General features: G+C 37.7%; 1 protein-coding gene across 4 annotated transcripts in view; it reads left to right on the top strand.

The window, feature by feature from the left end:
• Robo1 (roundabout guidance receptor 1) overlaps window positions 1-26,881 on the top strand; it is a 376,555-nt gene that overhangs the window by 272,445 nt on the left and 77,229 nt on the right. For all 4 annotated transcript variants that reach the window (XM_050148900.1, XM_050148897.1, XM_050148898.1 and 1 more), the window contains exons 7-8: window positions 22,156-22,280; window positions 24,571-24,742. In XM_050148900.1, coding sequence (XP_050004857.1) covers window positions 22,156-22,280; window positions 24,571-24,742 — 297 coding nt within the window. The remainder of the gene's footprint in view (window positions 1-22,155; window positions 22,281-24,570; window positions 24,743-26,881) is intronic.

Below are 26,881 nucleotides of genomic sequence, written 5' to 3'. Positions count from 1 at the left end.
CCTCTTATTGATGCTCTCTAATTGGTCTTTTAAAACCAGATCAGGTTTCCCTGCTGGAAGAGGCTCCTCTTGCAAAATGCCCTCGTTCTGTTTCCTGGCTTCTGCCAGGGGCCAAGATCCCTCTCACCCCTCAGACGGGTCTTCAGGAAAAGAACCAGGTTCCCTGTTTGCCAGGGACCTCGCCAACCAAAGGCCTACCTCTTTGATTTAATTGTCCTGGGGCGATCTGCTCTCAGTGTTGTGCTGGTCCCTGCCGCCTGCGTTGCCTGTCACTGTGTCAGTACCTGCTGGTCTGGCCCGCGCCAGCTGCGTTGCCCACCGCGTCGGTTCCGCCCGCCGCCGTCCGTCCCTGAGTCACACATTATACCCAGTTCTGCCCTGTTTTAGGTGCTGTCTATTAAGACATTCTCAGATAGTTCTTACTTGAGTCTAAGATTTTTCTGTGGCTTTTCTCTCCTTCCCTTTGTCCCTTCCTTCCACTCTCCCTTCCTCCTTCCTTTTCTTCATGTGTAAGTGTATGTGTGTATATGTATATATATATGTGTGCATGTCTGTTATATGTTTTGTTGTAAGGTAAGTGTGGCGTGGAGCCTGCATTGTATATGTATATTGTATGCACATTGTGATGTGTGTTGCAGTATCTGTGCATTATGGTTGTATCTGTGTGTGTATGTTTGTCTGTGTTTCTGTGTGGTCTGTGAGTACAAATGCTTGGTTTGTGTGTCTGTATGTATTGTGTGTGATGTTTGTGTGTGTGTGTGTGGTGTGTGGTTTGTGCGTGTTATATATGTGTGTTGTATGTAGAGCAGTGTGTGTGAAGTATGTGTCTGTATCTGCTTTTGTGAGTATGTGAATATGTAATGTGTGTATATTTATATGTGTGTGTTGTGCAGTGTGCAGTTTGTGTGTGTTGTATGGTTGTGTTGTGTGTGGAACAGTATCTCTGTGTGTTTGTGCATGTGTGATGTGTGCTTGTGCGTGTGTAAGTATGTGAATATGTGATGTGTGTTGTGTAGTTTGTATGTGTTATATGTGTGTATTGTGTGTGGAGCAGTGTCTGTGTGTGATGTATATATGTGTGTATCTGCATTTGTGTGAATATGTGATGTGTTTTTGTGTTTGTGTGTGTGTTGTCTGGAGCAGGGTCAGTGTGTGTGTTGTGTGTGTACCTACATGTGTGTATGTAAATGTGTGATGTGTGTTTGTGTACCTGCATGTGTGTATCTGTGAATGTGTGGTGTATGTTTCTGGGTATTATCTCTATGCTTTGTACTTACTAGGCAATTGTTTTCCCATGGAACTAAATCCAGTCCCCAGGACTTTCTGAGCTTTTCTTCTTAGATATTCTCTACTATGCTTTAATAAATATTTGTTGAAACTGAAATATGAATATGCATTTTGACCTCTGCTTGAGTGGTTGAAAACAGCAAGGATGTATCATGAGGAGAACTCAGGCAGTGCCTGGTGACTTGATCCTCACTGCCAACAAACCCAAGCAGTCCTTGGTGACTTGTTCCTCACTGCCAACAGGCAATTGCATCGGTTCAGAGCTGGAGAAGCTCTGGTGTGTGATTCATTCTGTCTGCGGTCTGTGTTTGGAAGCAAGCAAAGGCGCAATCATTGTACTATTTGCACATTTTAATAACATCATGTTGGATGTTTTTTGAATATTTTTAAATGTATAAAGTAAAACAGACTGAAGAAAAACATAGGAAAATCTAGAACTAGACAAAAATCCTAATTGTAAGTATCTTGATGTATATGCTCTACCTGATTTGGGAGCTCATTATTGGATAACAGAAAATTGTTTCTGTCTTGTTTCTCCACAAAGAAGTTAAAAAGAATAAGGAAATATTCTATAGATGGGCAGAAATCATAAAAGGCTTGAAATGGTTTCAGTACAGTTCTGGACTTTTCAGAACTTGAGAATGTATATCACAAATAGTGGCTAAGATTGTGCTACAGCCCTCAAAGCCAGAACTCCAATTGTGATCACCCTATAAAGTAGACACTGGGTGGATTACTGAATATTAAGACCACTTGGAGCCACAACTTCCTAATTTTCTGAGTATTCCTCAGAAGGGGCCTGCTCTCACCCCTGACTCTGTTAACTGGTAAAGTTGATCGCTTTACACATATGAAGATTCTCGGGCGCTCTAGCCATCTCCCTGTGATACTGAAGTGTTTCTGTACAATCCAGTGGCTAATAAGATTATTCATGAATAAACAACCTCCAAAACTTCTTAATGTTCATGGCCCCTTTAGACATGGGTGGCCTGCTCAGGTCCCTCTCCTGACACCACACCACTTGAGGTTCACATGCAACATTAGTTTTTTTTTTTTTTTTTTTTTTTTTTGGTTTTTCGAGACAGGGTTTCTCTGTGGCTTTGGAGCCTGTCCTGGGACTAGCTCTGTAGACCAGGCTGGTCTCGAACTCACAGAGATCCGCCTGCCTCTGCCTCCCGAGTGCTGGGATTAAAGGCGTGCGCCACCATCGCCCGGCTACATGCAACATTAGTTATGTAGAAGCCTCGCGTGCACTAAAGCCAAAATAAATTGGGTACTAAATCAAGACATAGATTATTTATTAGATATGTTCCATATTTTACTTGGAAAAGAAGTAAATTTGGCGGTATTAGGAAGTTGCAGTCTGCAATACATTCTGTCATACCTCTATAGCTTATTCATCAATAAATGCCAAGAATATCTCAGTTTCTTTAACTTGCATATCAAGTTGTATATGACATTGGAATTCGCTATCGTTGTGTGAGTCAAGGCTGAACAGTAATTTGATCAATGGAAGAACAATATTTCTTCTGTTAAATAAGGTATGCTCTTAATGTGACTAATTCAAGTGAGCGAACTGCCCTGTTTGGAATAGTGTTTCTGCTTTATTCCTACTCAGAGAATTTAGTTATGGAGAATCCAGAGTCCGTCTCCTTCTGGGTTATCTAACATTTACTTCCTGTGACTTTAAATCAGCAATTGCTTAATTGATGCTTATTGTTCGTCTACAACTCTATGTTCCCCATATGTGTGTATGTGTTTCCTTATACATCCAGACATATATACCGGCCACCTACACGCTTCTTCAAGAACTTAATTTATAAACCTAAAAACCCAAACAAAAGCTAGTACCTTTTAAACAAAAGATACGATTCACTAAAATCTCAGGCTGTTGCTGTGTTTGAACTCTAATGTCTCGCTTACGAGTGTTAGGATGGCTAGTTCTGTCTTGGTAGGAATGAATTATTTTCCAAGCAAGTGCTTAATATCGCATAATAGCCCCATCTTTTAGAGGAAATTATATTTACTGCAGTATTTATAACAACTTTATAGGTTGTGACATATCTATAAAACATAAAATCTAACCAGAAGAAAATAGATGCGTCGAGGCATTCTGCCAAGCTTTTAAACGCTATGTCACTGAAGCTGTTCAAATTTATGCTTCCCTTTGGCGTTTGAGAATGGTGAGACTTTTGTTTCATACTAATTTACTATCTTAATCGAAATGCATTACATTGTTTAGCGGCTGCTTCTCAGGTGGGCCTTGAGGTTGTTCTTAGACTCAGACAATACTCCTGTGAAGATAATTATTTGTCTTTCTTTCAGTCACGATCCAAGGCTTTATTTGTAATGTGGTGATTCTTTTCCTTTGGTTAAAGTTAGAATTTTGGTCACTCACAATGAGCATGTCTTCAAACTATTTTTTAAAACATCAAGAGAAAACAAATGTTTCTCTTTAATGTATTATTTCTAACAAACCTTGTATGACTTGTAAATTACTTGTTTCAATGGCAATTATGGAGATAGCCTTTCAAAATCATTTCCCTTTTGAGGGCTACTTTTACAAAAGGAAGACAGACAAGAACGCCTAGAATTTAAACTCTTAATTCACTCATTTCCAACTGCGCCCTCAGCATTGAAGATTCTTTGGCTTGAGCTATTCATTGCTTAAACAGGGCAAACTGGATAGCGTTATTAATCTTTCCACTCTTAGCAACTTCACAGATAAAGCGGCTCTTATTACTGTCACAATTTTATTTCCATAGTGAATCTGTGGCTCTATCAGCAAAATGATCATGTTCCCATCGCTGTGTCCCATCAGTCACAGGAAGCTGAACTGAATGTCGACGTCCACACTCTGGCCATTTCCTACGCAATCACTTTTTATCTCCCTGAGTTAAACCATTAGGAAAATTTAGCCCCATATTTGTGCATCTCTCTTACAATAGGAACGAAAAGATGCTCAGTTCTCCTGTTTCTCCGGAGGCTTGAATGGTGCACCACTCGCACACAGGAAGCTATATGTTGTTATCTCTCTTTGTACCCCACTGTACACTTCCCAGGCTTCTCACAGGAACCAGTTATTCTCCAGTGCCTGAGACTTGGCTGCTTTGCTGCCCTTTCTTGGGTCTGTGTTAAGACAGAAAGCAGGTGCCAAACATTGTCCAGCCAGGTGATACTCCTTGATCATTACAGAGATTCTGTAATTTCAGCTCCTCTCTCAGAAGTGGCTGCCCATTGTCTTCCCTTGATCTAAAATCCTACTGTTCTCTCAAGTTCACTGTTTAATTTTAAACGTAGCACAAATTGTATTACCGCCTCTCTAAAATTCATTGCCGGCATATAGTAGCAATGTGAAAATTAATTGTGAAAGAGGTATGTGCTCTAAGCTATGCCATGGAATTATATTGTCTTTTGCCTCTCATAGGTATTTATGGCAAGTCTATAATGAAGGAGAAAAGTACATCCTCATTAGGATTGATTAGCCAGTGACAGCAGCTGGAAGGCTGCTCTTTAGGGTGTGAGATTGACATGAAATGGGGGAGACACAAAGGCACCGGGGGAGAAAAAGACCAGGCTGTCTTTGGGCTGACTTAAATGCTACTAATGGGATGCATCCTAGAGTCTTTTCCTTGCTGCTGAATTGCCTGTGTCCAGCAAGACGCTTTGCTAGAATGTCTCAAGTGCTCCAGTTTGTGATTGACCCCTTCCTAGGGCCCCAGCAAACTAGGAACTGGTGAGCCATTTCAACTTTCTGTAAAGCGAGAAGCAACTGTCAGAGGCTTATAGAGCCTTGGGTTTTCTTCTGTCTTTGCCAGGAACAGTAGAACAGTAAAGGCGTGAGTGTCCAAGGGCAACTTCCCATGGCCCTCTGCTTCCCTTGGAGATGCAGCCTACAGTCCCACGCAGAACACAGTTTAGAGAAGCATCCCACCCTTGACTCTCCTCCTTTCCCACATCTTACCCCGGACCAGGAACTGCAGACCTCTACTCCTTTGCCTTTTAAACGTTTCTTAGCATTGCCCCCATCTCTCTCCTTCTCACCTCTCTCTAATACAAGTATCTGACCTCTCTCTGAAACTGCAGGGCTCTAGCAAGGTTCTTTGTCTCCATTTTATTATGTAGAAACTTTCATCTTTTGTGTATCCACCTATCTAAAACACAAATCCAGTTATGTTAGTACCTTCCATTAAACTTATCGTGATTCCTGTCTCTGTGTAATAAGATCCAAGCCTATTTTTTAGACCAAACTACCTGCTTACTCCTTTCTGCAGTGAAAGTTACTATATCTTTTACTTAGGTTGGTACAAAAGGAATTACAGTTTTCGACCATGAGTTTTAAATCATGATCATTAGGCTCAAATATATTGTTATCGATCAAAACAGGAACCACTGCAATCAACATTATTGTCAAGAAAGAATATTTGCTTTATCCCTGTAGCATAAACATCCATGCTTTGGAATTTGATGAACTCTTCAGCAGTTGTGGAAGTACTGTCTCTGAAAAAATCTAAAAAGTTCTTAAGATGCTCGAAGACATAATAGTTGGTAGGCAAAGGGTCAGGGGACCATGTCGGATGAGGCAAATATTCATGGGCCAACTTGTTCCGTTTTTGAAACATTGATTGTATGTTTGGGCATTGGCCTGAAGAATTGAACTCTCTCTGTTGTGCAGTGTGAGCAGTGGGGATTACAGTTTGGGGCATAGCTCATCATAGCTGAGCATAGTTCATATGCATTGGTTTTTCCTGGGCTCTAAAGCTGTGTTGAACCAGACCTCCAGCTGAGAGGTCCCGACTTGGAGGGACAGTCCCTGGCAATAACAGTCATTTAATGTGGCCTTACAAATTGAATCAAGAGGTATAAGCCATCAGGAGAAATCAGTGTGTATCCCTAAATCTAATCAATTTCTAATATAAAAATAATTTTGAAAATAAGATGATATGAGTTTTGTATCATATAATGTGCATATGTGGCCATTTGAGAATCTACTAGAAGGTTATTTCAGAATACAAAGTTACAGTAAAAAATAGTCATTGTTTAAGTAAGAAGTAGTATACTGTGGATTATATATTTGTACTCCCACAAGTATATTACAAACTTTAAAACTTTCTTTCAGAAACAAATTCTGGGGAAAGGAAGACTTAAGCGATCGGTGTGAATTTTTTATCATCAAGCGCACTGACTGCAGCTTTAGCAACACATAAGATCTTTGTGTAAGGGGCTCATGCAGCCTTTGGAGCACATATGATATCTAGCATTCTAGCATAAAAAAAATAAGAAGAAAATAATCTAAAGCAAGACCTTCAGGTTGGAGTTTCCTTTCTTTGATGTAGACTTCATTTAAATCACTTGTTGGAACAGTCCCCTTAAACGGCTGATTTCACAGAGGCTGTCAGCATAATAGTGCATTGTGTCTGACCATTAATGTGGTTATTTGAGCCAAAGCCAAAACTAATAGTGTCAGGGAGCCTTTTTGCAGGTTCAAGGTAGGTTTATGAGAATCAGGATCCAGGTTCAGCACAGTGAGTCCATCAACATGTAGGTGAAACACATTGTGAACCCTGCAAAGCTTTACCTTTTGCTAGATCGTGACAAGATACGGTAAGCTGATTTTTGAAGGGATGATTTTTAGTAACTTATTACATGTCCAGGAAAGTTAGCTTGCTACAATAAACAGTGTTTTTTTTTTTTTTTTTTTTTTTTTTTTTTTTTTTTTTGGCGGGGGAGTTAAAACACACACACAAGCATACACACACCCTACTATCTCAACAGTAGCAAAATTTCCTGTGTGCATTACTACTCTTAAAGATGATGAATTCATAAATCTTATTCTAAATACCACCTTTGTGGAACTGGCTGTGTATTTATCTTGGCTTTTTCTTACTTGTTTTGTACTTAAAGATAATGATTTTTATAAATGCAGCAGAAATCTAGAGAAGGTAAAGGAACAAGGTGTGTGTCATAAAATACAAAACATTGAAAGGACAACATTCAACAGCACCTTGCACAAAATCTATATTACTGATAAGTCCTTTGTGAAGAAACTGAAAAGAAAATGTTTTCATCAGAGGTTTGATGATGTCTCCATACAATTTAGCAAGAGAAAGATTTCTGAGACTGACTCTGCCGCCTAACGGTTCCGACCAGTGGTGTAAATAGGATGCCGAACACCCATTTCTGCTCTCTTTGTTTTATTTATTTCCCTGCCCAGTTCTTGGTTATTTGTTTTTTTAACACTATTCCTGAGATTGAGACCCAGCAGCATTTTATATTATGAAGTTTTTTTTTTCTTTTTTAACTTCTTTCTTCTGGGAGGGATGACGAGCTCCTTGTGTGTTCTGAGAAGGAGGAGGAGGCTGCTTGTTGGTTCCCAGCTGCTTAGCCCTGAAATAATCACACAGAAACTGTGTTATTTAAATCACTGCTTGGCCCATTAGCTCTAGCTTCTTATTGGCTAACTCTTACATATTAATTTAACCCATCTCCATTAATCAATGCATCACCATGAGGTCGTGTCCTACCAGCAAAGTTTTAGAGCATTTGCTTCCAGTGGCAGCTCCATAATTCTCCCTAATCTCTGCTTAACTCTCCCAGCATTCAGTTTAGTTTTTCCCGCCTACCTCTATTCCATGCACAGGCCCAAGACAATTTCTTTATTCACCAATGGTATTCACAGCATACAATCCCATATCACTCATGTTCTTAAACTTTAAAGAAATAGGTGTTTTATCCTAAGGATGGCTGAGAATTTAACGCTGTCTCACGTGTGAAGGTACAGGATAGATGTCAGTTATTTAAATGAAAGTGACGTAAGACTTTAAACTAATCAAGAAAAGAGCTTTTCAGCAGTGGCCTTCCTATGGGTAATTTGAAATGTTCTCAGTGTCTGTGCCAGGAAATATTTGAAGAAATACGTACAACAGTCAGAAAGGAGAATAATCAGGCATGAGATAGTCCTGTGACAGGTTATCACTTAGCCCTGTTCTGATAAAAAGCACATCCCAGGCCTTCCATGGTGTTCCAAGTCTCACATGTGGTATACTCCTTTGGATAGTAGTGGAGTAGGTAGTCTTCAGCCCCTGTATGGATACGTAAGTGAGCCACTGTTTCTAGTAAACAACATTCGCAAATAAGGTTGTCAACATGGAAGTATGTAATTTGTGCTGCAGATCTATAGAATGTGAATTACTGAATCTTGGAATAAAAGTGGCAGAAATAAATTACTTTCTTTGCTCAGTCGTTGACCAACAGCCCTCTGTCATTCCTTCAAAATAATCTCATAGAATTTTGAAACTTGGAGTCAGTGAGGTTGTGTTTTGTTTGAGATGATTAATTTTAATTCTCTACGTCAGATTGGCTTAGTGTACTTTATCTAGAACACTTCAGCCATAAATGAAGTGATTGGCATTAGTCATTATTTAAAAGTTTTCATGCTGAGCATAATTAAGAAAATTTTGCCTAATAAGGAACCTAAATAAAATTATAATACTAAATAATTGAAATTTTATTCATCTATATTATTAACTTATTTGTTTGGTCTGACTTCAGCTACTTTGAAAGATATACATAGTAGTAATTAAGAGTAAAGACTATGGGTTATTTTTAGATCTAGAGAGATATTTTAGCACATTCCAAACATCAAGACGTTATTAAAACAGTTCCATGTAGCTTTGTAGTGTCTGGTGTCTTTTCATTGTTACTCCAGCAATTTCAAAACGTGAAGTAATTTTAAACTTTCTATTTTTAAAAGGGCTCTGTATACAGTTTAAATGAACATTTCAAAATACTTTACCTAAACTTTACAAAAATGGATTAGCATGCCGTGAGCAGTTTCATTTGATTTTTGAACCTCTTATGAATTGATAGCTCGTGTGCCAGCATAAACACACCTGCAAAATATGCTAAAATAAGTGTAAGACAAAATGAGGTTGAGTAATTGCTTTGTAACAGATTTATAAGGGTAGGAAAATCCATAAATGGTTATTAAAGTTAGCTTAGGGACATTCATTTTGTGTGGTCGATGCTGTTGCCGGAGACTTTGGAGTGCTGCACAATTAAACCTGATAGATGGACCAATTTACAAAGGTGGTTTAGCAAGTCAACTCTGTGGATGGTAGAGCAGTTATTTCCAACAGTACCTTTTAAGTCATTAGTGCATAGAGGAGATATGCTTTTTCATTCTCAGAACTATAATTACTAAACAACGGTGGTTTGACTTATATTCCTAAGGAGTAAAGGCTTAAGTAATGTAATTCTGTGATGGGTTTTGGGAAACTTAATGGCAGCCATGTTTGCACACTTAAAAATTATTTATTTTGGTACTAGCATTAAAAATTAGGGAACCGAGACCTGATAATCTTTTATATTAAATTGCATACTTGGATGATAAAGATTGATCTTTGGACTGTGTATCTTAGACCCTTGAGGTGATTGTTTTAGAGGGCTATATCCTATCATTGTTCTAAGATGAAACTGACTCTTTGGACATTTACCCAGGAATAGAATGACAACAGATGCAACTCACTTATCCTCGTCACCCTTTTTTACAGGTCAAAGTTTGTTGGTATTTAAATCAATCTGTCAGAGGTACTTTCGGATAGTTTTCCTGTTGTTGTTGAATGATTATATGTAGGTCATTCATGAAGCAAACATCCCAGAGCCAAAATTATATCAGTTATGGTTTAACATTATTATTTTTTTTGCAAACATGTGATTCCATGTGATAAAAACAGTAAAAAGAAATGTTAACAGCTGGGGAATCCTGAATTTTAGTCCTTCTCTTACCTGATGGGTATACTTTACCAAGTGATGGAGCTTCATTTTCTTCCCTGGCACTCCTGGGATCCTGACTTATTTCTGACATCTGCTAAGGTTTCTAATGTACTATCAGATACACAGTTGACACTGATGGATCTTTATTATTAAAGTGGGGGCCAGAAGTTTACACAATTTTTATAGTATCACAGACCTGATACCTTGTGGAGATCGTCTGTCCAAAGAGGTTTTGCTGTCAGTTGGAGAACAGTTATCAGCCATCATGGGCCAGGCCTTCCAGGAAGTGCGCCATTTAAAGACAGGCCTTGCCAGGTGTGGATTAACATGTATCCCAGCATGTTCCTTGTACTAGGAAGAGTGCTGTGACTTGTAAAAGGCCGACAGGTAGATGGAAATTGGAAAGAAGCAATGCACACTATGAATTCACTTATGAAAGAGTAGGTTCATAAGTGTATAAGGAGCGTGTTTTCTCCTACATGCTAGGGATGCTGCTATTTGCTCATCTTTAATAGGTATTTGCCATGTAGGGAACACCTACCGCTTGATAAGCTCAAAGGCAAACAGCATTGATAAAAACGTAGTTTCCATGGAGAGTGCAGACTATTCAGGTTGCAGACATAATAATCACACAAATGTGTAGTTTTAAACTAAGATATGTGTTGTAAGTGCAAGGTCATTGTGGGAAAATATAACACCCATAGGATGTAAAATCAGATTTACAGGTCGTATCTTCGAGTAGTTCTTAAATCTTGAGCTAAGATCCAAAGAGTGGATTGGAAATAAGGAAGCCAGGGGAGAATGCTAAGGTTCTGCTGTAAACAGAGATGGAGGTGAGATGGAGTGTGGTGCGCTTCAAGTCAAAAAGGTCAGAGCAACAGGCAAGTGACTTAAGAAACCATCAGAGTTAAGCATGTAGCTCTTGATGTTAAGATTAAGAGCACTGAAACTATATTAAAAGATTTTAACACCAAAAAGAAAAAAAAAAGATCTTGTTGATCTTATTTTGTTTTAATCAACATGATTTTATTGGAGATTAGATTACTAATTCAGGTTAGCAGTCTTATTGGTTTGACAATTAGCAGGGTCAGTTAGGCCCTATGGGGGAATCTTTCTGACATTTTGCTAAATGGACAGAAACTACTGATGTGGGATTTCCCTCTGTATGCTGTGAATACCATTGGTGAATAAAGAAATATACCTTGGCCTGTTGATAGGGCAGAGCAGAGCTAGGTGGGGAAAACTAAACTGAATGCTGGGAAAAGAAGGGTGGAGTCAGGGAGATGCCATGGAGCCCTGGAGACAGACGTGCTGAAACTTTGCTTCATGCTGAAACCACAACCTCGTGGTGATGCGCAGATTAAAGGAGATGGTTTAAATTAAGATGTAGTTAAGTGTTAGTCAATAAGAAGCTAGAGCTAATGGGCCAAGCAGTGATTTAAATAATATAGTTTCTGTGAGATTATTTTGGATCTGAGCTGCTGGGAAGCTGGAATGACCAAGCGGCCTTCACACAACAAACTATCTTCTAAATATGTACATTTATACAGGTCAACTGTTTCAACTCTTAGCCAAGTCAAAGAGGCCTCTATCAGCAATCGGTTATATTCAGAAGAAGGGACTCCTGACTTATTTATGGTACGGATTATACTATAGAAAATAATAGACTGCTAAGTGCTTAGCTGTAAAGGAAACATCTATATCACATGCTCCCAGGCCTGGGAACATCGCTGGAGAGGGGGTAGAAAGATTGTGAGAGCCAGGAGATGGGGTGGAGCACTTTAAAAAAATTTTTTTTTCTGGAAATGACTTGGCCATTGCAATTGTGCATCCACAGCGGGTCTGATCACCTGGGAAAGACTTGTGATGGCAGGGAGAGGGGCAATCAAATAGGGAAGAAGGATTCCACAAGAGTGAGAGATGAAAACAGAAGGCAGTGGGGACAGGGTGATCATAACATACCGTATGTGAAGAAGAAACTGCCAAAATTAATTTCATTTTTAAAGTAGTAGCAGCAAATAGTTGGCGGGATCATAAATGCTGAGAAACATATCCAGTAAAGAATCTTGTGTTTTCAAGGAGGGAATAGAGAGATCTAGGCTTCCGGCCTTCTAAACCCTGGCGTCAGGGTATTTACACTTGAACTACGATCCTGAGAATCCATGTTATGTGGCATCCGCGCTGCAGTGGGTGAGTGATCTAGCAGATACATTTGAACCACACATGTGTTAATGCACAGGTATACAAAGGCCAGCATTTAAAGGATTGCTTTGAAGGAATGTGGATAATTTTCGAAGGCAAAGAAGACTAATACAAACTTTGGCCCAGTACCTAAGACCTGTCAACCCTGCTCAAGGTTGGGGTGTGTTGTTTGTTAGGACATTCTCAGATAAGAGTTAAACAAATGCTCCTCCTCTGTAAGGTTTCACAGTTCTGTCTGGCATGCCTGGCATCTCGGACACATCCTTTTTTGTTTTGATGGCTGTCCTGTGTGCTGTGGCTGAGATCAGCAACATCTGTGGATTTTGCCCACTGAAGACTGGGAGCTCTGCCTCATCCCCTTCCTCCCACGTCAGTCCTGACAACCAAAATTGCCTCCAGAGCCGTTGTTCTACAGAATGACATGAGGTGTATTTGATCAGAGGCAAAAAGTTCACAGTGTCCTCCGTATCCATTAAATACATTCTAAAATATCGCTTTTATTCTCTCCATTTTTATGTCTGCAGAGTTGAAAGACATAATGACAGGCTTTTATGTTAAACTCAATCCTTTCTCCCCCAAAGAAATGATACCTCCTATTGGAGTACCTGGAGGGCTTCTGGCTGCTAGTGATATCATCATCATTCATGTAGATTTTTGATTGTAGTTCTCACACACCAATGACAGGCTTCCTTGCTTCAAATGAAGATGGCTTCATTACTTCAAATCTAGTTGTGCTACGTGGCCAGAAATATGCCTCTTCCTCAAGGCTCTGTGACTTTCCAACCCTTTCATGTTCTTCAGCAATGAGGATATTTTATTTTTGTTTTTTAATTTATTTATTTCTTTATTAATTAATTAAAGATTTCTGTCTCTTCCCCACCGCCGCCTCCCCTTTCCCTCTCCCTCCCCCAGTCAAGTCCCCCTCCCTCGTCAGCCCAAAGAGCAATCAGGGTTCCCTGCCCTGTGGGAAGTCCAAGGACCACCCACCTCCATCCAGGTCTAGTAAGGTGAGCATCCAAACTGCCTAGGCTCCCACAAAGCCAGTACGTGCACTAGGATCAAAAACCCATTGCCATTGTTCTTGAGTTCTCAGTAGTCCTCATTGTCCGCTATGTTCAGCGAGACTGGTTGACAGTTCTAGTCTGTCAGTCCTGTTAACTGAGCTCTATCCACTATAGAAGGGTTTGGGAAAGAAATAACACGAACTTAAGGATCCATTAGAAATTAGCTACTCATAATAAAAAAAAGTACTATTAATTAGAAGAATTTGGAGTAGAGGTGATTTCATTTATAGCCCTATGAAAGCTACTGTTCTCTTTACTAATTGCATGGGTTCTACTGTGTGTATGCTTGCTTTACCACCCAACCTTCTAACGAACTGTACCAGGAGTTTCAAATATGTGATTTTTTTTTCCCAATTCCATGTCAGCCTTCTACATTCTCATCCCTCTACCCCCTCAGTGCTAGGGAGAAAAACCTAGACTAACAGAGAAATCCCCCAATAATTTATATTACCTAAAAGGATATACTAACATATATTTGCCATTATGCTTCAGGTAATGGGTATTAATGCAAAAATACAGAAATATAATCATAGTGTAATACATAAATATTTTATTTTCTTTAATTTTTCTGATAATTTCTAAGCTTATCATAGGAATTTTTTATGTAAATTTCTTTATCAATTAAAAATGATATCAGTAGGATGTAACACGAGGGCTGGGCTGCTTGGGGTTTCTGTCCCACCCAGTACCCCACAGCCAGCAAGTCCCAAAGAAAATCACACAGAGAGTCTGCATTACTTATAAACTGATTGGCCCATTAGCTCAGTCTTCTTATTAGCTCTTACAGCTTATATTAACCCATTATTCTTATCTATGTTAGCCACATGACACGGTACCTTTCACAGTGGGGTAGATCACATCCTGCTTCTTCGGTTGTCTGGGCAGGAGTAGGGGGAAGGGGCTTCCTCCTTTCTAGCATTCTCCTGTTCTCATCACCCCACCTCTACTTCCTGTCTGGTTGACCTACCTATACTTCCTGCCTGGCCAATCAGCATTTGTTTAAAACATGATTGACAAAATACAGACAATTCTCCCGTCCCAGTAGGACAGAATTTTTATATTTAGCAAGGTTTGAATCCAGGGCCTCATACATGCTGCCACAAAGCTACATCTTCAGTCACTATAAACAGTGTTTCTGAAGACCTTTTAAAAGCAAGCTTTACGTCTATGTAGATGTCATCTATTTGGCAACCTCTGGGGCAGGATGAGATCTCCAGCTTTGACACTGAATGGTCACTTCAAAATCGCAGCCTAGCAAATGCTGGAAGATTCAAATTGTCCATTGCTTTGTTACCTACAATATTCTGTTGAAATTGCTGTTAGCAGGTAGAAGCAAAGTACTTTATATTATATTATTTTATTTTTTAATTAAAAATTTCCACCTCTTCCCTACCTCCCATTTCCCTCCCCTTCCCCCAATCCCCCTCTCCCTCCCATTCCAGTCCAAAGAGCAGTCAGGGTTCCCTGCCCTGTGGGAAGTCTAAGGTCCTCCCCCCTCCATCCAGGTCTAGGAAGGTGAGCATCCAAACAGGCTAGGCTTCACAAAGCCAGTACATGCAGTAGAATCAAAACCCAGTGCCATTGTCCTTGGCTTCTCAGTCAGCCCTCATTGTCAGCCATGTTCAGAATAGTCCAGTTTGATCACATGCTCCATCAGTCCCAATCCAGCTGGCCTTGGTAAGCTCCCATTAGATCAGCCCTGCCATCTCAGTGGGTGGATGCACCCCTCGCGGTCCTGACTTCCTTACTCATGTTCTCTCTCCTTCTGCTTCTCATTTGGACCTTGGGAGCTCAGTCCAGTGCTCCAATATGGGTGGATTCTAGCCATAAATAAAGGACATTGAGCCTATAATTCGTGATCCTAGACAAGCTAAATAAGAAGGTGAACTCAAAGAAAAACATATAGTTATCCTCCTGGATATTGGAAGTAGACAAGAATGCCAGGCAAAAATTGGGAGCTTGGGGGTAGGGGTGGGGTGGAGGAAAGGGGAAATGGGGAGAGAGAAGTGAGAAGGGGAGGATGGAGAGAGCTTGAGGGAATGGGATGGCTGGGATGGAGGAAGGGTGGATATGGGAGCAGGGAAGTATATATCTTAATTAAGGGAGCCATTTTAGGTTTGGCATGAGACTTGACTCTTGAGAGGTTCCCTGGTGTCCAAGGAGATGTCCCCAGCTTATTCCTTGGGCAGCTGAGGAGAGGGCGCCTGAACTGGCCCTATCATATAGCCACACTGATGCATATCTTGCATGTCACCATAGAACCTTTATCTGGCGATGGAAGCAAAGTACTTTTTCAGACCCTTAAAGACATCAAAATCTACAGGCAATTTGTAGATCATTGGCCCTTACTGGTATCTGCTGCTTTCCTATACTTTTGCCTGAGTTGTTCATGCTATTGTCTGAAGGACGGTGTCCTTTGCCATGCAGAAGCTTCTCAGTTTCATGAAGTCCCATGTATTAATTCTTGATCTTAGTGACTGTGCTAATGGTGTTCTCTTCAGAATGTCTTCCCCTGTGCCATCGAGTTCAAGCTATCCCCACTTTCTCTTCTATCAGGTTCAATGTATTTGGTTTTATGTTGAGGTCTTTGATCCATTCGGAGTTGTGTTTTGTGCATTGTGATAAGCATGGATCTCTCTGGGTTCTTAGACATGCACACATCTAGTTCCACCAGCACCATCTGTTGGAGAGCTTGTTTTTCCAGTGTCTTTCTGGCATTTTTAAAGTGAAAACTAAATAAACAGGTGTCCACAGGTCCATGGATTGATTTGTAGTCTTCAGTTTGATCAACCATTTTGATTCTGTGCCAATAGCATACTGTTGTTAGCAGGAAAAAAAAAGCAGACATGGGGATTCTCTGAGCCCTTCAATTAGAAGGAGGCAGTGAGAAGAGTGAGAAGGTGAGAGTGAAGCCTCTCATCCTTCCGTGGTGAACTTCATTAGATGATGACTGACAGGTGCCATGTCACTCTGGTTTCTAAGGAACTCTTGACATAGTGCACAAACAGTAGTGTGACTGTCCTTTTTTACAGAAAGATCTCAGTTCTCTGAATAGAAAATTAAGATTGTTTGACTTGACTACTCTCAAGGGAAATGCAGAGGAAAAACATACATGTTTGAAAATCTTAAATAAATGTACATAATATTTTTAGAAGAGAAATGTAAGAATTATGATTCTGCAATACTAGTAGAAGAATGTGGAGGGTATGCAGAGTTTATTTACTTGTTTGTTTTCTTTTACTGACAGTAGAACAAATGAAATGGTGTGAATTATAGGTGGATATTTATTAAGGTAATCCAAACCATTTCCTTATAATCATGGTTGTTAAAAGCTTAAGTGTTCCATCAATCAGATAAAGTTTTCTCAAGGATTTTTTTACGCACTTTGTTTTTTATGATGTTCTTAGATATCATTCCAGGTCTTGGATAGACCAAGAATTATCATTGGTCATTGATACATTATGCAAATGTTTAGCGTGAACTTCTTATATGTGATCCATTCTGCTCCTGTGGATTGTTAATGCAACTATAGGAAAGACAGTACACTTTACATTTTAAAGGGGTGGCTCCCAGTAGCCATATTGCTCGTATTAAATTCTTTGAAATATAAAGAATTTTGAAATATATAAGCATATATAGGAATCATTTGTCTAATCTCCTAACTTGACTACATCATTCTGATGAGATCAAGTCTTTTTTCACAGATTCATCCTTGGGAGAGCTCTACGACTTTTTGTTGTTTCAAAGAAAATAATAGCTTACAGTTTCTCAGATCATTTCCTTTGTAACTCCAGAGTACCCCCCTGCTATGTAAGGCAATCCCTTTAAGATATTTAAGAAATATAATAGTGATCTTTCCACCCTTTTTGATTCCACAGTTTTAAAACTCTTCTAAATAATGTTTATTTTCTTCTTAAAAATCAAAACTAAATTTTTGCACATGTTCACTGTTTCTGATTCCCTTTAAATTGTTGCATATGTTACAAATGAATGGACAAGAACACTTTTTTTCTACTTTGTAACTGCATGATCTCAAAGCAGCATTCCTTGCCTTTGATTTAGACTGCAGGGATATGCATCAAGTCAAATTAATTTCAGTTTGGAAACTATTTATTTGAATGAAATATATTGTAGGTTCCTACAAATCATGGTATGTGACAATCTTCTGCATTTGAAAGCAGTGACCTTTATCTGAAATAGAGACACAGAGTTATTGCTTTCTATTATTTTAAATCAATATCATTGCATTAAAATACATCCTGTTTCAGCATTGAAAATGAATAATGTGATTGTGGCTTCTAAAGAGTTACATATTTTCTTGTTTACATAATTTCTTCATTTTTATAGACATATTCTCAACAAAAAAATATGTAAGCATATAACCTCAGTATATTTTAATAGTCTTTCAACTCAACTCAAGGTCACGAACCAGTATGACCTACCTGGTGTCCTTCAGAAATACAGATACTTAGACCACACCCTGATCATTAGAGTCATTCCCCATTTGTATGAAGGTTATTAGTAAATATCGTCAAGTATGAGAAGCATGAGTTGAGTGGAATATCATTATGAGTGTGAAACTTTCAAAAGATAAACCTATTGGTGGATCTCTTTGGAATTTGACATCTTTTATCTTTAAAATGACGCTTATTCTATTTTGTCTAGCTTTAGCAGCTATTATTAATAATACTTTTAAAAATCCATTACATAAAGAATATTTTACCTGGTAGCAAAACATAAAACTGTTAAAAGATGCTTTGTAATTTTACAACTGTCAGTCCATTGCAGTTCTACCATTTTTCACAATAGAGATTTCAAGATTCATGTCTATTTTCCTAAGTTATTCATGATTGTGCTCGAAATGCTAACAAATATTCATTCATGGATAGTGTGATCAGTATATCTAAATATTAATGTGTTCTTTAGTTTATGTTAAAAGAAAATCATTGTTAAGTCAAATCTTACTACTTTTTCTGTTTCATTTTTTTTGTTTGTTCCCTTATTTTTATTTATTCCATGTTTTCTTTTTTATTTTAGTTGGGTCTGGTAAGTTGACATTTTCTTGGCCATCTCCTAATCACCGTGTCACTGTGACTGGAACTTCTCTTCCCCTTTCCATCCATACCCTTCCATGTCCTTCAACCAATCAGCCTCCATGTTTCACTTGTCATTGGCCACAAAGACAGACTGCACAGAATAAATCTGCAGGAAGTATGGGTAACTGACAAAGAGGAAAGGTAATGGGTTTGCTAACTTTCTGTCTTATTAAGTCATGTGTGATCTGAGCCCTTTAATTTCCTTCTTCCTGAAATGGGGGATATGCCATAGGGGTGTCTCTTGGTGAAAGAGGACAGTTTCATGTTATGCCTCAGTATCATTTAATGAACAAAAAGACATGCCACAAGAACAATTTGGCTTTCTCTGTGTCGAGTGCATTCAGAGCATCCTATCTGTGGGCTGTTTTGTAATTAGAATTCAGGAGACCTTAAAGTTCAGTCCCAGAGTCACCTTGTACTGGGAGCTTCTTGGGGTTCATTTCCATTTCTTTCTATGAGCTTCATTTCATGGCATTTACAAAGTAACCACATGGAATATCCAAAATTTATTTTTATATTTTTTTCTATAAATAAAGAGAACCAAGGTTCTTTGTACTTGGTTTAGAAGAAGATCCATTCATTCAATAGGTTTGACAGAATGTCACTTTAAGAGAAATTGCAACACCAAAAGACAGCCAGAATATCATTTTCATCTTAAAGAAATCTCCCTCACAGATGTTATTTCATATTCTCACAGATAGGATGAGCTATCTAATAATAGAGTATGTTAGATACTGGCTCTGTGAGCTATCTCAAAATTTAATACAATAGAGATTGATGAAATTATTTAAGATAGTGCATTAGTTATTCCATAATTATTAAAATGATACTTTAGTATAATATTGTTAAATAATATTATCTAGCTTGCATGGTAGAATTATTGGCAGTGTTTCTTTTTCTTGTCTGTCCATTTTTCCACATTTCCAGCAGTTTATATATTATTTTACTGGTTACCTCATTGTGCACTTTGGACACAGCTAACTTAAATATTTTAGATTTCAAAAGCTGTTACAATATATACTCATAAAACATCAACTATGTATATTTGATGAGTATCTTCAATCTAAATAGAAATGTATTTGATCTATTTTTTCATTAAAGGTATAACTATATCTGATATCTGACGTACAGAGATAGATGATGTTTTTGCTGCATTTATTTTTTAAAGCATGGTGTTTCTGACTTCAAACTCTTGGGCTAAAGCAGTGCTTCTCTTAGACCCTCTGTGTAGCTGGAACTGTAGGCTTGTGCCATCGTACGAGTCAGAGAAGTTTTTAAAGTTTATTTCTAAGAAGTCTCTTGTGGCTGATGTCACTGTTGATGTTGGCTTGAGACTATGCCTACAGAATCTAGTAAATCATTTCCAAGCAAATATCCTGTGTGGAAGGATTGCTTCGGGATAAATGTAGTTAGCGTAAGGGTCTGTATTCCTTTTTCCCAAATAAGTCTTTGAGGTTTGAGCAGAGCTGGCATTTCATAAAAGGAACAGTTTCTGGCACACATTCCTGGGTGAGCTCCTGAGATTTGGGATGGAGACCACCCCAAGGCTTTGCTTGACTAAGTGGTTTGAACATTTATATTTTCCTACTTGGATTCCCTTCGTATTGGAAAATCATCTGTTGCCACACATCCAATTAATCATTTGGTTTTCCTTCATTGAAAGAAACCAAACTCTAGACTGGATATCATATAGACTCCAGGCAGCTTTGAGTCTCTTAGTGTCATCTCTGCATCAGTTACTCTAACCCTTACCTAAGGAGGAAAAAGCTCCTGTTTGGCTTGGTGCAGGAGGGGACATCCCCAGGCAACCAGGCACATGCCTATTATTATACCTTGTGTAATGACAGTGTGAGCTACATTCATGAGTAAACCACTCAATTACAATCACAGGTTTCCTACCAAAAATTATAAGCCAGAGCTTCAGTTTGACCACACTGAACTCCAAGTGTGTCTCCTGACTTTTTATTTTATCTTCTGTAAGTTAGAGAACATTTGAAAACGTTTGACCTGATGTTGCAGGTATCCTATAATTTTCGAGTCAACTAGGCAACTGTTAGAGTTTATACTAACCTTCAATTTTAAAAAAAAAAAGATATAAAAGAAAGTACATTTGTCTAGAAGTTAGGAGACCTTATTTCTTTCTTCAGTTTTGTTACAATGATAGCCTTGAACAAATCACACTGTATTTTCTTTTGTACAGAATTTTTATATTGTGTTTATGATTTTACATATATACAAATATTTATAGTGTCACATATATTAAGTAGGTTTTAATATTTTTATGATGTAATTTTACAATTGTCACATATGTAATGTTTACAATATATACAAAGATACATGCGATACAACTAACCTGAAAATATAATTAAAAAGAAAATTGTCTTTCCAAATACTTAAAAAAAATTCTTTTTGGTTCACCAAGAATAAATAAATAAAATAGGAAATGATAACAAAGTCATAAATGTAGAATGGTTTCCCCATGAGACTAGGAAGCAGGGGCCACCAAGAGTGGATGGACCAGAGATTGATGGAGGCAGACACAATCACACACATCATATGCCTGTGTGAAAGTGTCAGAACAAGCCCCACCATTATGTCTAATTCATATATGCTAATAACAAAGCTTTGAAAAAGGAAGAATCCTTGCTTTTGTAAGCAGTGCGGTAACACTCCGGGATATAATCTGTATCTGAGTTTCGATTCAGATTTGCGTTAGGGAGTGTCCTTAAGTGACTGATGTCAGCCACTGAAAATACTTTGGAGGGAACAATGCCAAGGAGGGGCCAGGCCTTACAAAGTGGGTTAGAAGAGCCCTGCCCTGGGTAAGCTGTTAGCAGTTGTTTGAACTGAGATCATAGGGAATGATTAGCTTTTCCAGACAGCAGATAAGAAGTGGATTTGGAAAGTGTACACGTTAGGTAAACGGACTTAGTCGGGACGTACTGCCTTTCTGTGCAAAGCCTGGCCCTAAAGCAGGCTCCCCGCGCCCCACCCAAGGGCCCGCTCTATCAGCACAGCTACCTTTCAGCTGCTACTGCCCCTGATGTAACTGATGCAATTTTCTGACACTCTATTGACTGCTGAATGAAGTGGCCATTCAAGTCTGTATAAATCAAACAGTTTGGACAAAGCTGGCAGTATTTCTAATGTCAGGGTGAGCAGATGTTTCGAATTTGCCCTCATTACCATATATATTCTGTTTGAACATGCCCTTGCCCATGTAAATGAAGGAGGCATGCGACTCCACTATGGCTTTAAATCCGTTTCTATTCAAATAATTGGACTGAAGATTTTAAATGGCTCTAATTTGCATGGTAGCATTTCAGGAGCTTTTGAGGTAAATTAACGTAATTTCAGTCCCTGCCTGTATCAGGAGATCTTGCATATGTGTGATTAGAGTTCATTCACCTGGAAGCAGCTTTAAGTGAGAAAAGATAATATTTATTCATGCAATTTTCAGGTATGATTTGAATGTAGAGGGTCAGCTTGTAGCTCAAGAATTCTTGTAAATGTGGAGATTAATTCCAGGTCTAGGTTAAGTAATAATGCTCTTTAGAATATGACTCTATTTCATCCTATAAATATGCACGTAGTGATTTTACCTTACACGAAGGGTGGGAAATGCTCGATTATTATACTGTGTTGGAGACAGTACAGACAGCACTAGAGACACCAGGAGACTGAGTAGGGTCTGTGGTGACATGATCTCATTGCGTGTTTTGTTTCTTCAGAGCCTCCCCATTTTGTCGTGAAGCCTCGCGACCAGGTTGTTGCCTTGGGACGAACTGTGACTTTTCAGTGCGAAGCAACTGGAAATCCCCAACCAGCTATCTTTTGGAGGCGAGAGGGGAGTCAGGTATGACTATTGTCCAGTGTTTTTCTTTTGCTTTTCTTTTTTAAGAAAATACGGATATCTGAGAAGAAAAGGATCATGATGTTATATAGCAATCATATTCACTGGAAATGAGGAAGTCGGATACCTCAGAAATGTTTAGAATTAAGAGGGAAGGGAAAGTTGTCCCCTTTTTAACTCTCAAAGCCATTTTTCTGCCTCATTTTAGTACATGGGTGATGTGCATAAGCCACTGTTTTGCTTTGTAAATATTTCTTTTATTTCAAAACTGTCTATGTTAAATAAAACCTAGTCTCTTCTCTTCGTAGAGTTCAATTGTCTTTCCCATTATTTGGGTTTCTGAATAATAAACTTAAGTATATTTGACAAAGAAATGGTGATTATTATGTGGGTGTTCTCCAGAAGGACCAGATGATGGAAAATTCTCTCTAGCATCAGTACCATGCCCCATAGAGTTCAGTCTTTCCAGTCTTTAAAAACTGTCATGTGTGCTCATCGGTGGCAATTAGGTCCTATTTTCTAAACATTCCATAATCTAGAACAGCAGTTCTCAACCTGTAGGTCATGACCTCTCATGGGGTCAAATGACCCTTTCTCAGGGGTCACCTTAGATCACCAGAAAGCACAGATATTTACATTGCAGTTCATAACAGTAGCAAAATTACACTTAAGAAGTGGCAATGAAAATAATTTTATGGTTGGAGGTCCCTACAGTATGATTAACTCTATGAAAGGGTCACTGCATTAGAAAGGTTTAGAAACAGTGCTCTTGATCATTAGTCCATCTTCTCAGGCTTGAGCCTAATACGAAGAGCAGCTGCATAGTTTAAAATCTCTCCTCATATCATCCCTGTGATTTTTTTTCTTCTTAAATAAGGTGAAATACTTTCCTTGTGAAAAATCAATCTCACTCATTTTTGGTACAGTCATTCCTTGGCCTGTTTTACTGCTGCCTGGCTTGTGTTTGGAATTTCATGGTCCTACTTCTGAAGACAGGACCATATAAAGAGCATGAATAAATTACTGACTGAACTCCATGATCCTTGATGGGCAATGCTACCAACTACCTTTTTTTTTTTTAATTTTACTCTGGTTGACAAACATTATAGATGTAGGCTATCATTTGAATGCTAATATATTGGTGGGCTCTAACATATTTCATTTGGTCTCACAAGATTAAGTTTACTAAGAACAAGTTAAATACAAAATATTAATAGAGCGTGAAGAATTGGGATGGAATTATGGAAGAAAATCTTTCTAGCAAAAATTATTATCTAGTAGATGTCCTTTATATTAGTATGGTACTTGTACTGAATAATTTCCAAAATATTTGTTTACTTTGGTTCAATAGTACAAATTGCTTTGCATAGAAAAGGCCATTAGAACTTGATTCATAGAGCATTAACTAACCTTTCCAAAATGAGTTTTGCTAAATAGCACCAAAACTTTGAAAACAAAGCAATAGCAGTTTTATTTTTCTTCGTGAAAAGGTCAGGATAACTTGTTTCCTGAAATACAACTCCATGAAATACAAACTGCTAGGAATATGTATCTTTTCATTCAATTCTACATAAATTTCAAAAACTGTATAACATGCATTCTTTTTTTTTTTTTCTCTGTAGCTCTGGAGCCTGTCTTAGAGCTAGCGCTTGTAAACCAGGCTAGCCTTAAACTCAGAGAAATCCTCCTGCTTCTACCTCCAGAGTGCTGGGATTAAAGGCATGCACTTCCACTGCCTGGAATAACTGGCATCCCTGTCTTCTAACAGGGAAAAAATATGCCATGACTAAGTGATTGATAAGTGTTCCAGAACATTAGTGATTGACAGCTGGAGAAAATGCCAAAACGACATCCTTGATCGTAGTTTATAAGAGTAAATTTAAATTCTATTTTGTTCATGTATTGAAGGTCTTAGAGTTAATAATACGGTTAGCCACTTATATGTAATAGAAGATATCTGTTATAGTTTGCATAAACATATTTAGTTTTCTTATATGTTCAATATTAATCTCAAATGGATGGTTATAAATATGCATGTTGCTATTGAGAACTGTAACAGTGTGCATATAACTTCATTGTGCTTTGTATTATTAAACTATGTTTAATAATATGTATTTATACATGTGCACATCAATATATGTGGATTGTGGTGAAAGAAAATTTAATTTATATCTATATGTATATATTATGTATATATTTATACATACATTGACATATGCAAATAATTGTGCCATACAATTAGAACTTGGCTGTTAACCTGTTTCTGTTCTTTCCTCCCCAATTCTGGTTTTAGAATCTGCTTTTCTCGTACCAGCCACCCCAGTCATCCAGCCGGTTTTCAGTGTCCCAGACTGGAGACCTCACGATTACTAACGTGCAGCGGTCTGATGTGGGTTATTATATCTGTCAGACTTTAAATGTTGCTGGAAGCATCATCACAAAGGCTTATTTGGAAGTTACTGATGGTAAAGTAAAAAGTTTTCTTTCGAAATATCCAAATTCTGTTCTGCTCTGAAGGAGCCTGTGCGTATTTTCATGCAAGCTTTGCCTTCTTCCTTACAGTTATATAGTGTAAAGTATAGCTGGTGTCAATACAATAGTGACGCTACTGTTCTTATTTAACTAACACATGCTAGACTTCTCTATCACCTGTTCAGATTCCTAAAGCTCAGAAATTCCTCATGAATAAGTTTATTCTGAAGTGCTGGGCACAAGAAAATATTCATGTTTTAGACCCAGAAAAAATAAGAGGAAGTCCCTTTGTCATCTCTTACTATAAATCCCCATTTCTACTATTGTCTCTAAATTGAGAAAAAAAAAAGAATGAGAGCTTCTAAATCTATATTTTTTATTTTGAATCTTAATAACCTGGTTTTTGACTCAGAAAAATGATGTTTATCCAGCATATCCTATGTATCTCAGTTTATTGAGATAGAAAGAACCCAGAATCTGACAAATAACACTAGGATATTTTCTCTTGATAGTCTGGTTCATCCTATTTATTAGTTCCCTAAACATGATTTGCTACTGGCAAATGCATTATAAACACAGGACAACTGAAATCTCTAACGATGTAATCAATCATGTAGTGACTTTTAAAAAGATAAAAGAAGCTCTAAATTGCTTATAAACATATATTTATACATGTGCACATGTGTATGTACATTTACAAGATTTTAATTTATTAATATATATTTCATTAAAGAAAATGCATATAAATATGTGAAATAGATATATATGTGCATGTATTTATCTTACATGGCAAGATACCTATGTATATACTAGATAAATATATTTTAGATATTTAAAAATATATTTATGTGTATATAACATGTATGTAATATACATAATATATGTTTGCATGTGTGTAATCAAGAAAGCAGTACTGCAGAAGACTTTGCAATTAAAGTTACATGCCTATTGTTTTTATTACTGGATTCATTTGAAATATTAGAATTATTTTATATTTTTAATTTTAAGCAATAAATAAGGAGCATAAAAGGTAAGCACTTCATGTATTCCAAGGAGAAAGATGGGACCGAAATAAAGGGAGAGAGTCAGGAATAAAGATGGCAGCTATTACTTCTCCCTAATTGACTCTGGTGTTTGTGTATCTTTTACATTCGTTTGTGTCGATGTGTGTGATGCAGGCAAAGACTGCGGGACAGCTTCAGGTTTTGTTATTCAAGTGCCTTCTACTTGGTCTTGAGACACAGTCTTTTGTTCACCAAGAACTGGCCAAGTAGATAGGCTGGATGCCCGGGTTGCTCCCAAGATCCTATTGTCTCTGCGTTTCCAATGCTAGGATTAAAATGCACATAAAGCTATTGGTTCTATCATTACTTCTAGAAAAGACCATACTTTTCACATTTAACTACATTGCCAGTTTATTTAAATTAAACTGAGCCTAAATTCGTGGACAATACATGCTCTCTGCTTTCTTCCACAGATCTGTTTACTTCATATAGACTTGGTTATTGTAGTTTATAATCAGGTTTAAAGACTCTAACTTTGAATTCCTTATTTTAGCTTTGCTAAATTGATTATAAATGCCACATAAGAGTCCATACCCTATACAAACAAAGCTGTAGACATTTTTAATTTGCTTTTTCATAATACAAAGTTTTCAACTCAGAGAAATTATGTATATCCCATATATCTTTCTCAATTTATTCAGATTTTCTTTAATAGCTCTCAGTCTCTCAATAATGTCCATAATTTTGGAATATAAATTTTTGTATAAACTTTTCAGTTGTACCTAAGTATTTTTGAAATGTCTATATATAAATTTTTCATTATTGAGTTGTTTGAGAAAAGTATTTAATTTTTCAGTTGATTTTTTATGTGTTAACTTATCATCAAGCAACTTTGATAAATTCCTTCAATTTTTCTAATGTTTCTATGTAGATTATTATGAAGTATTTGTTAGAAATGTAGTAAGTAAGAATAAAAATAGCCTGACTTCTTACTTTCTCCATATAGAAACATATAAATGACAAACATAGTTTAGAGATAAATAAATATATATTATAAAGACCCTTTGTCTCCATTTCATGTCCTCATTGTCTGTGTAGTAAATAAACTTATTGTAACAGTGGACATAT

The sequence above is a fragment of the Alexandromys fortis genome, unplaced genomic scaffold (assembly GCF_014885135.2).
Source record: "Alexandromys fortis isolate MF-2015 unplaced genomic scaffold, M_Fortis_MF-2015_v1.1 scaffold_4, whole genome shotgun sequence".
Lineage (NCBI taxonomy): Eukaryota > Metazoa > Chordata > Mammalia > Rodentia > Cricetidae > Alexandromys > Alexandromys fortis.
This window is presented reverse-complemented; position numbering and strand designations above follow the sequence as displayed.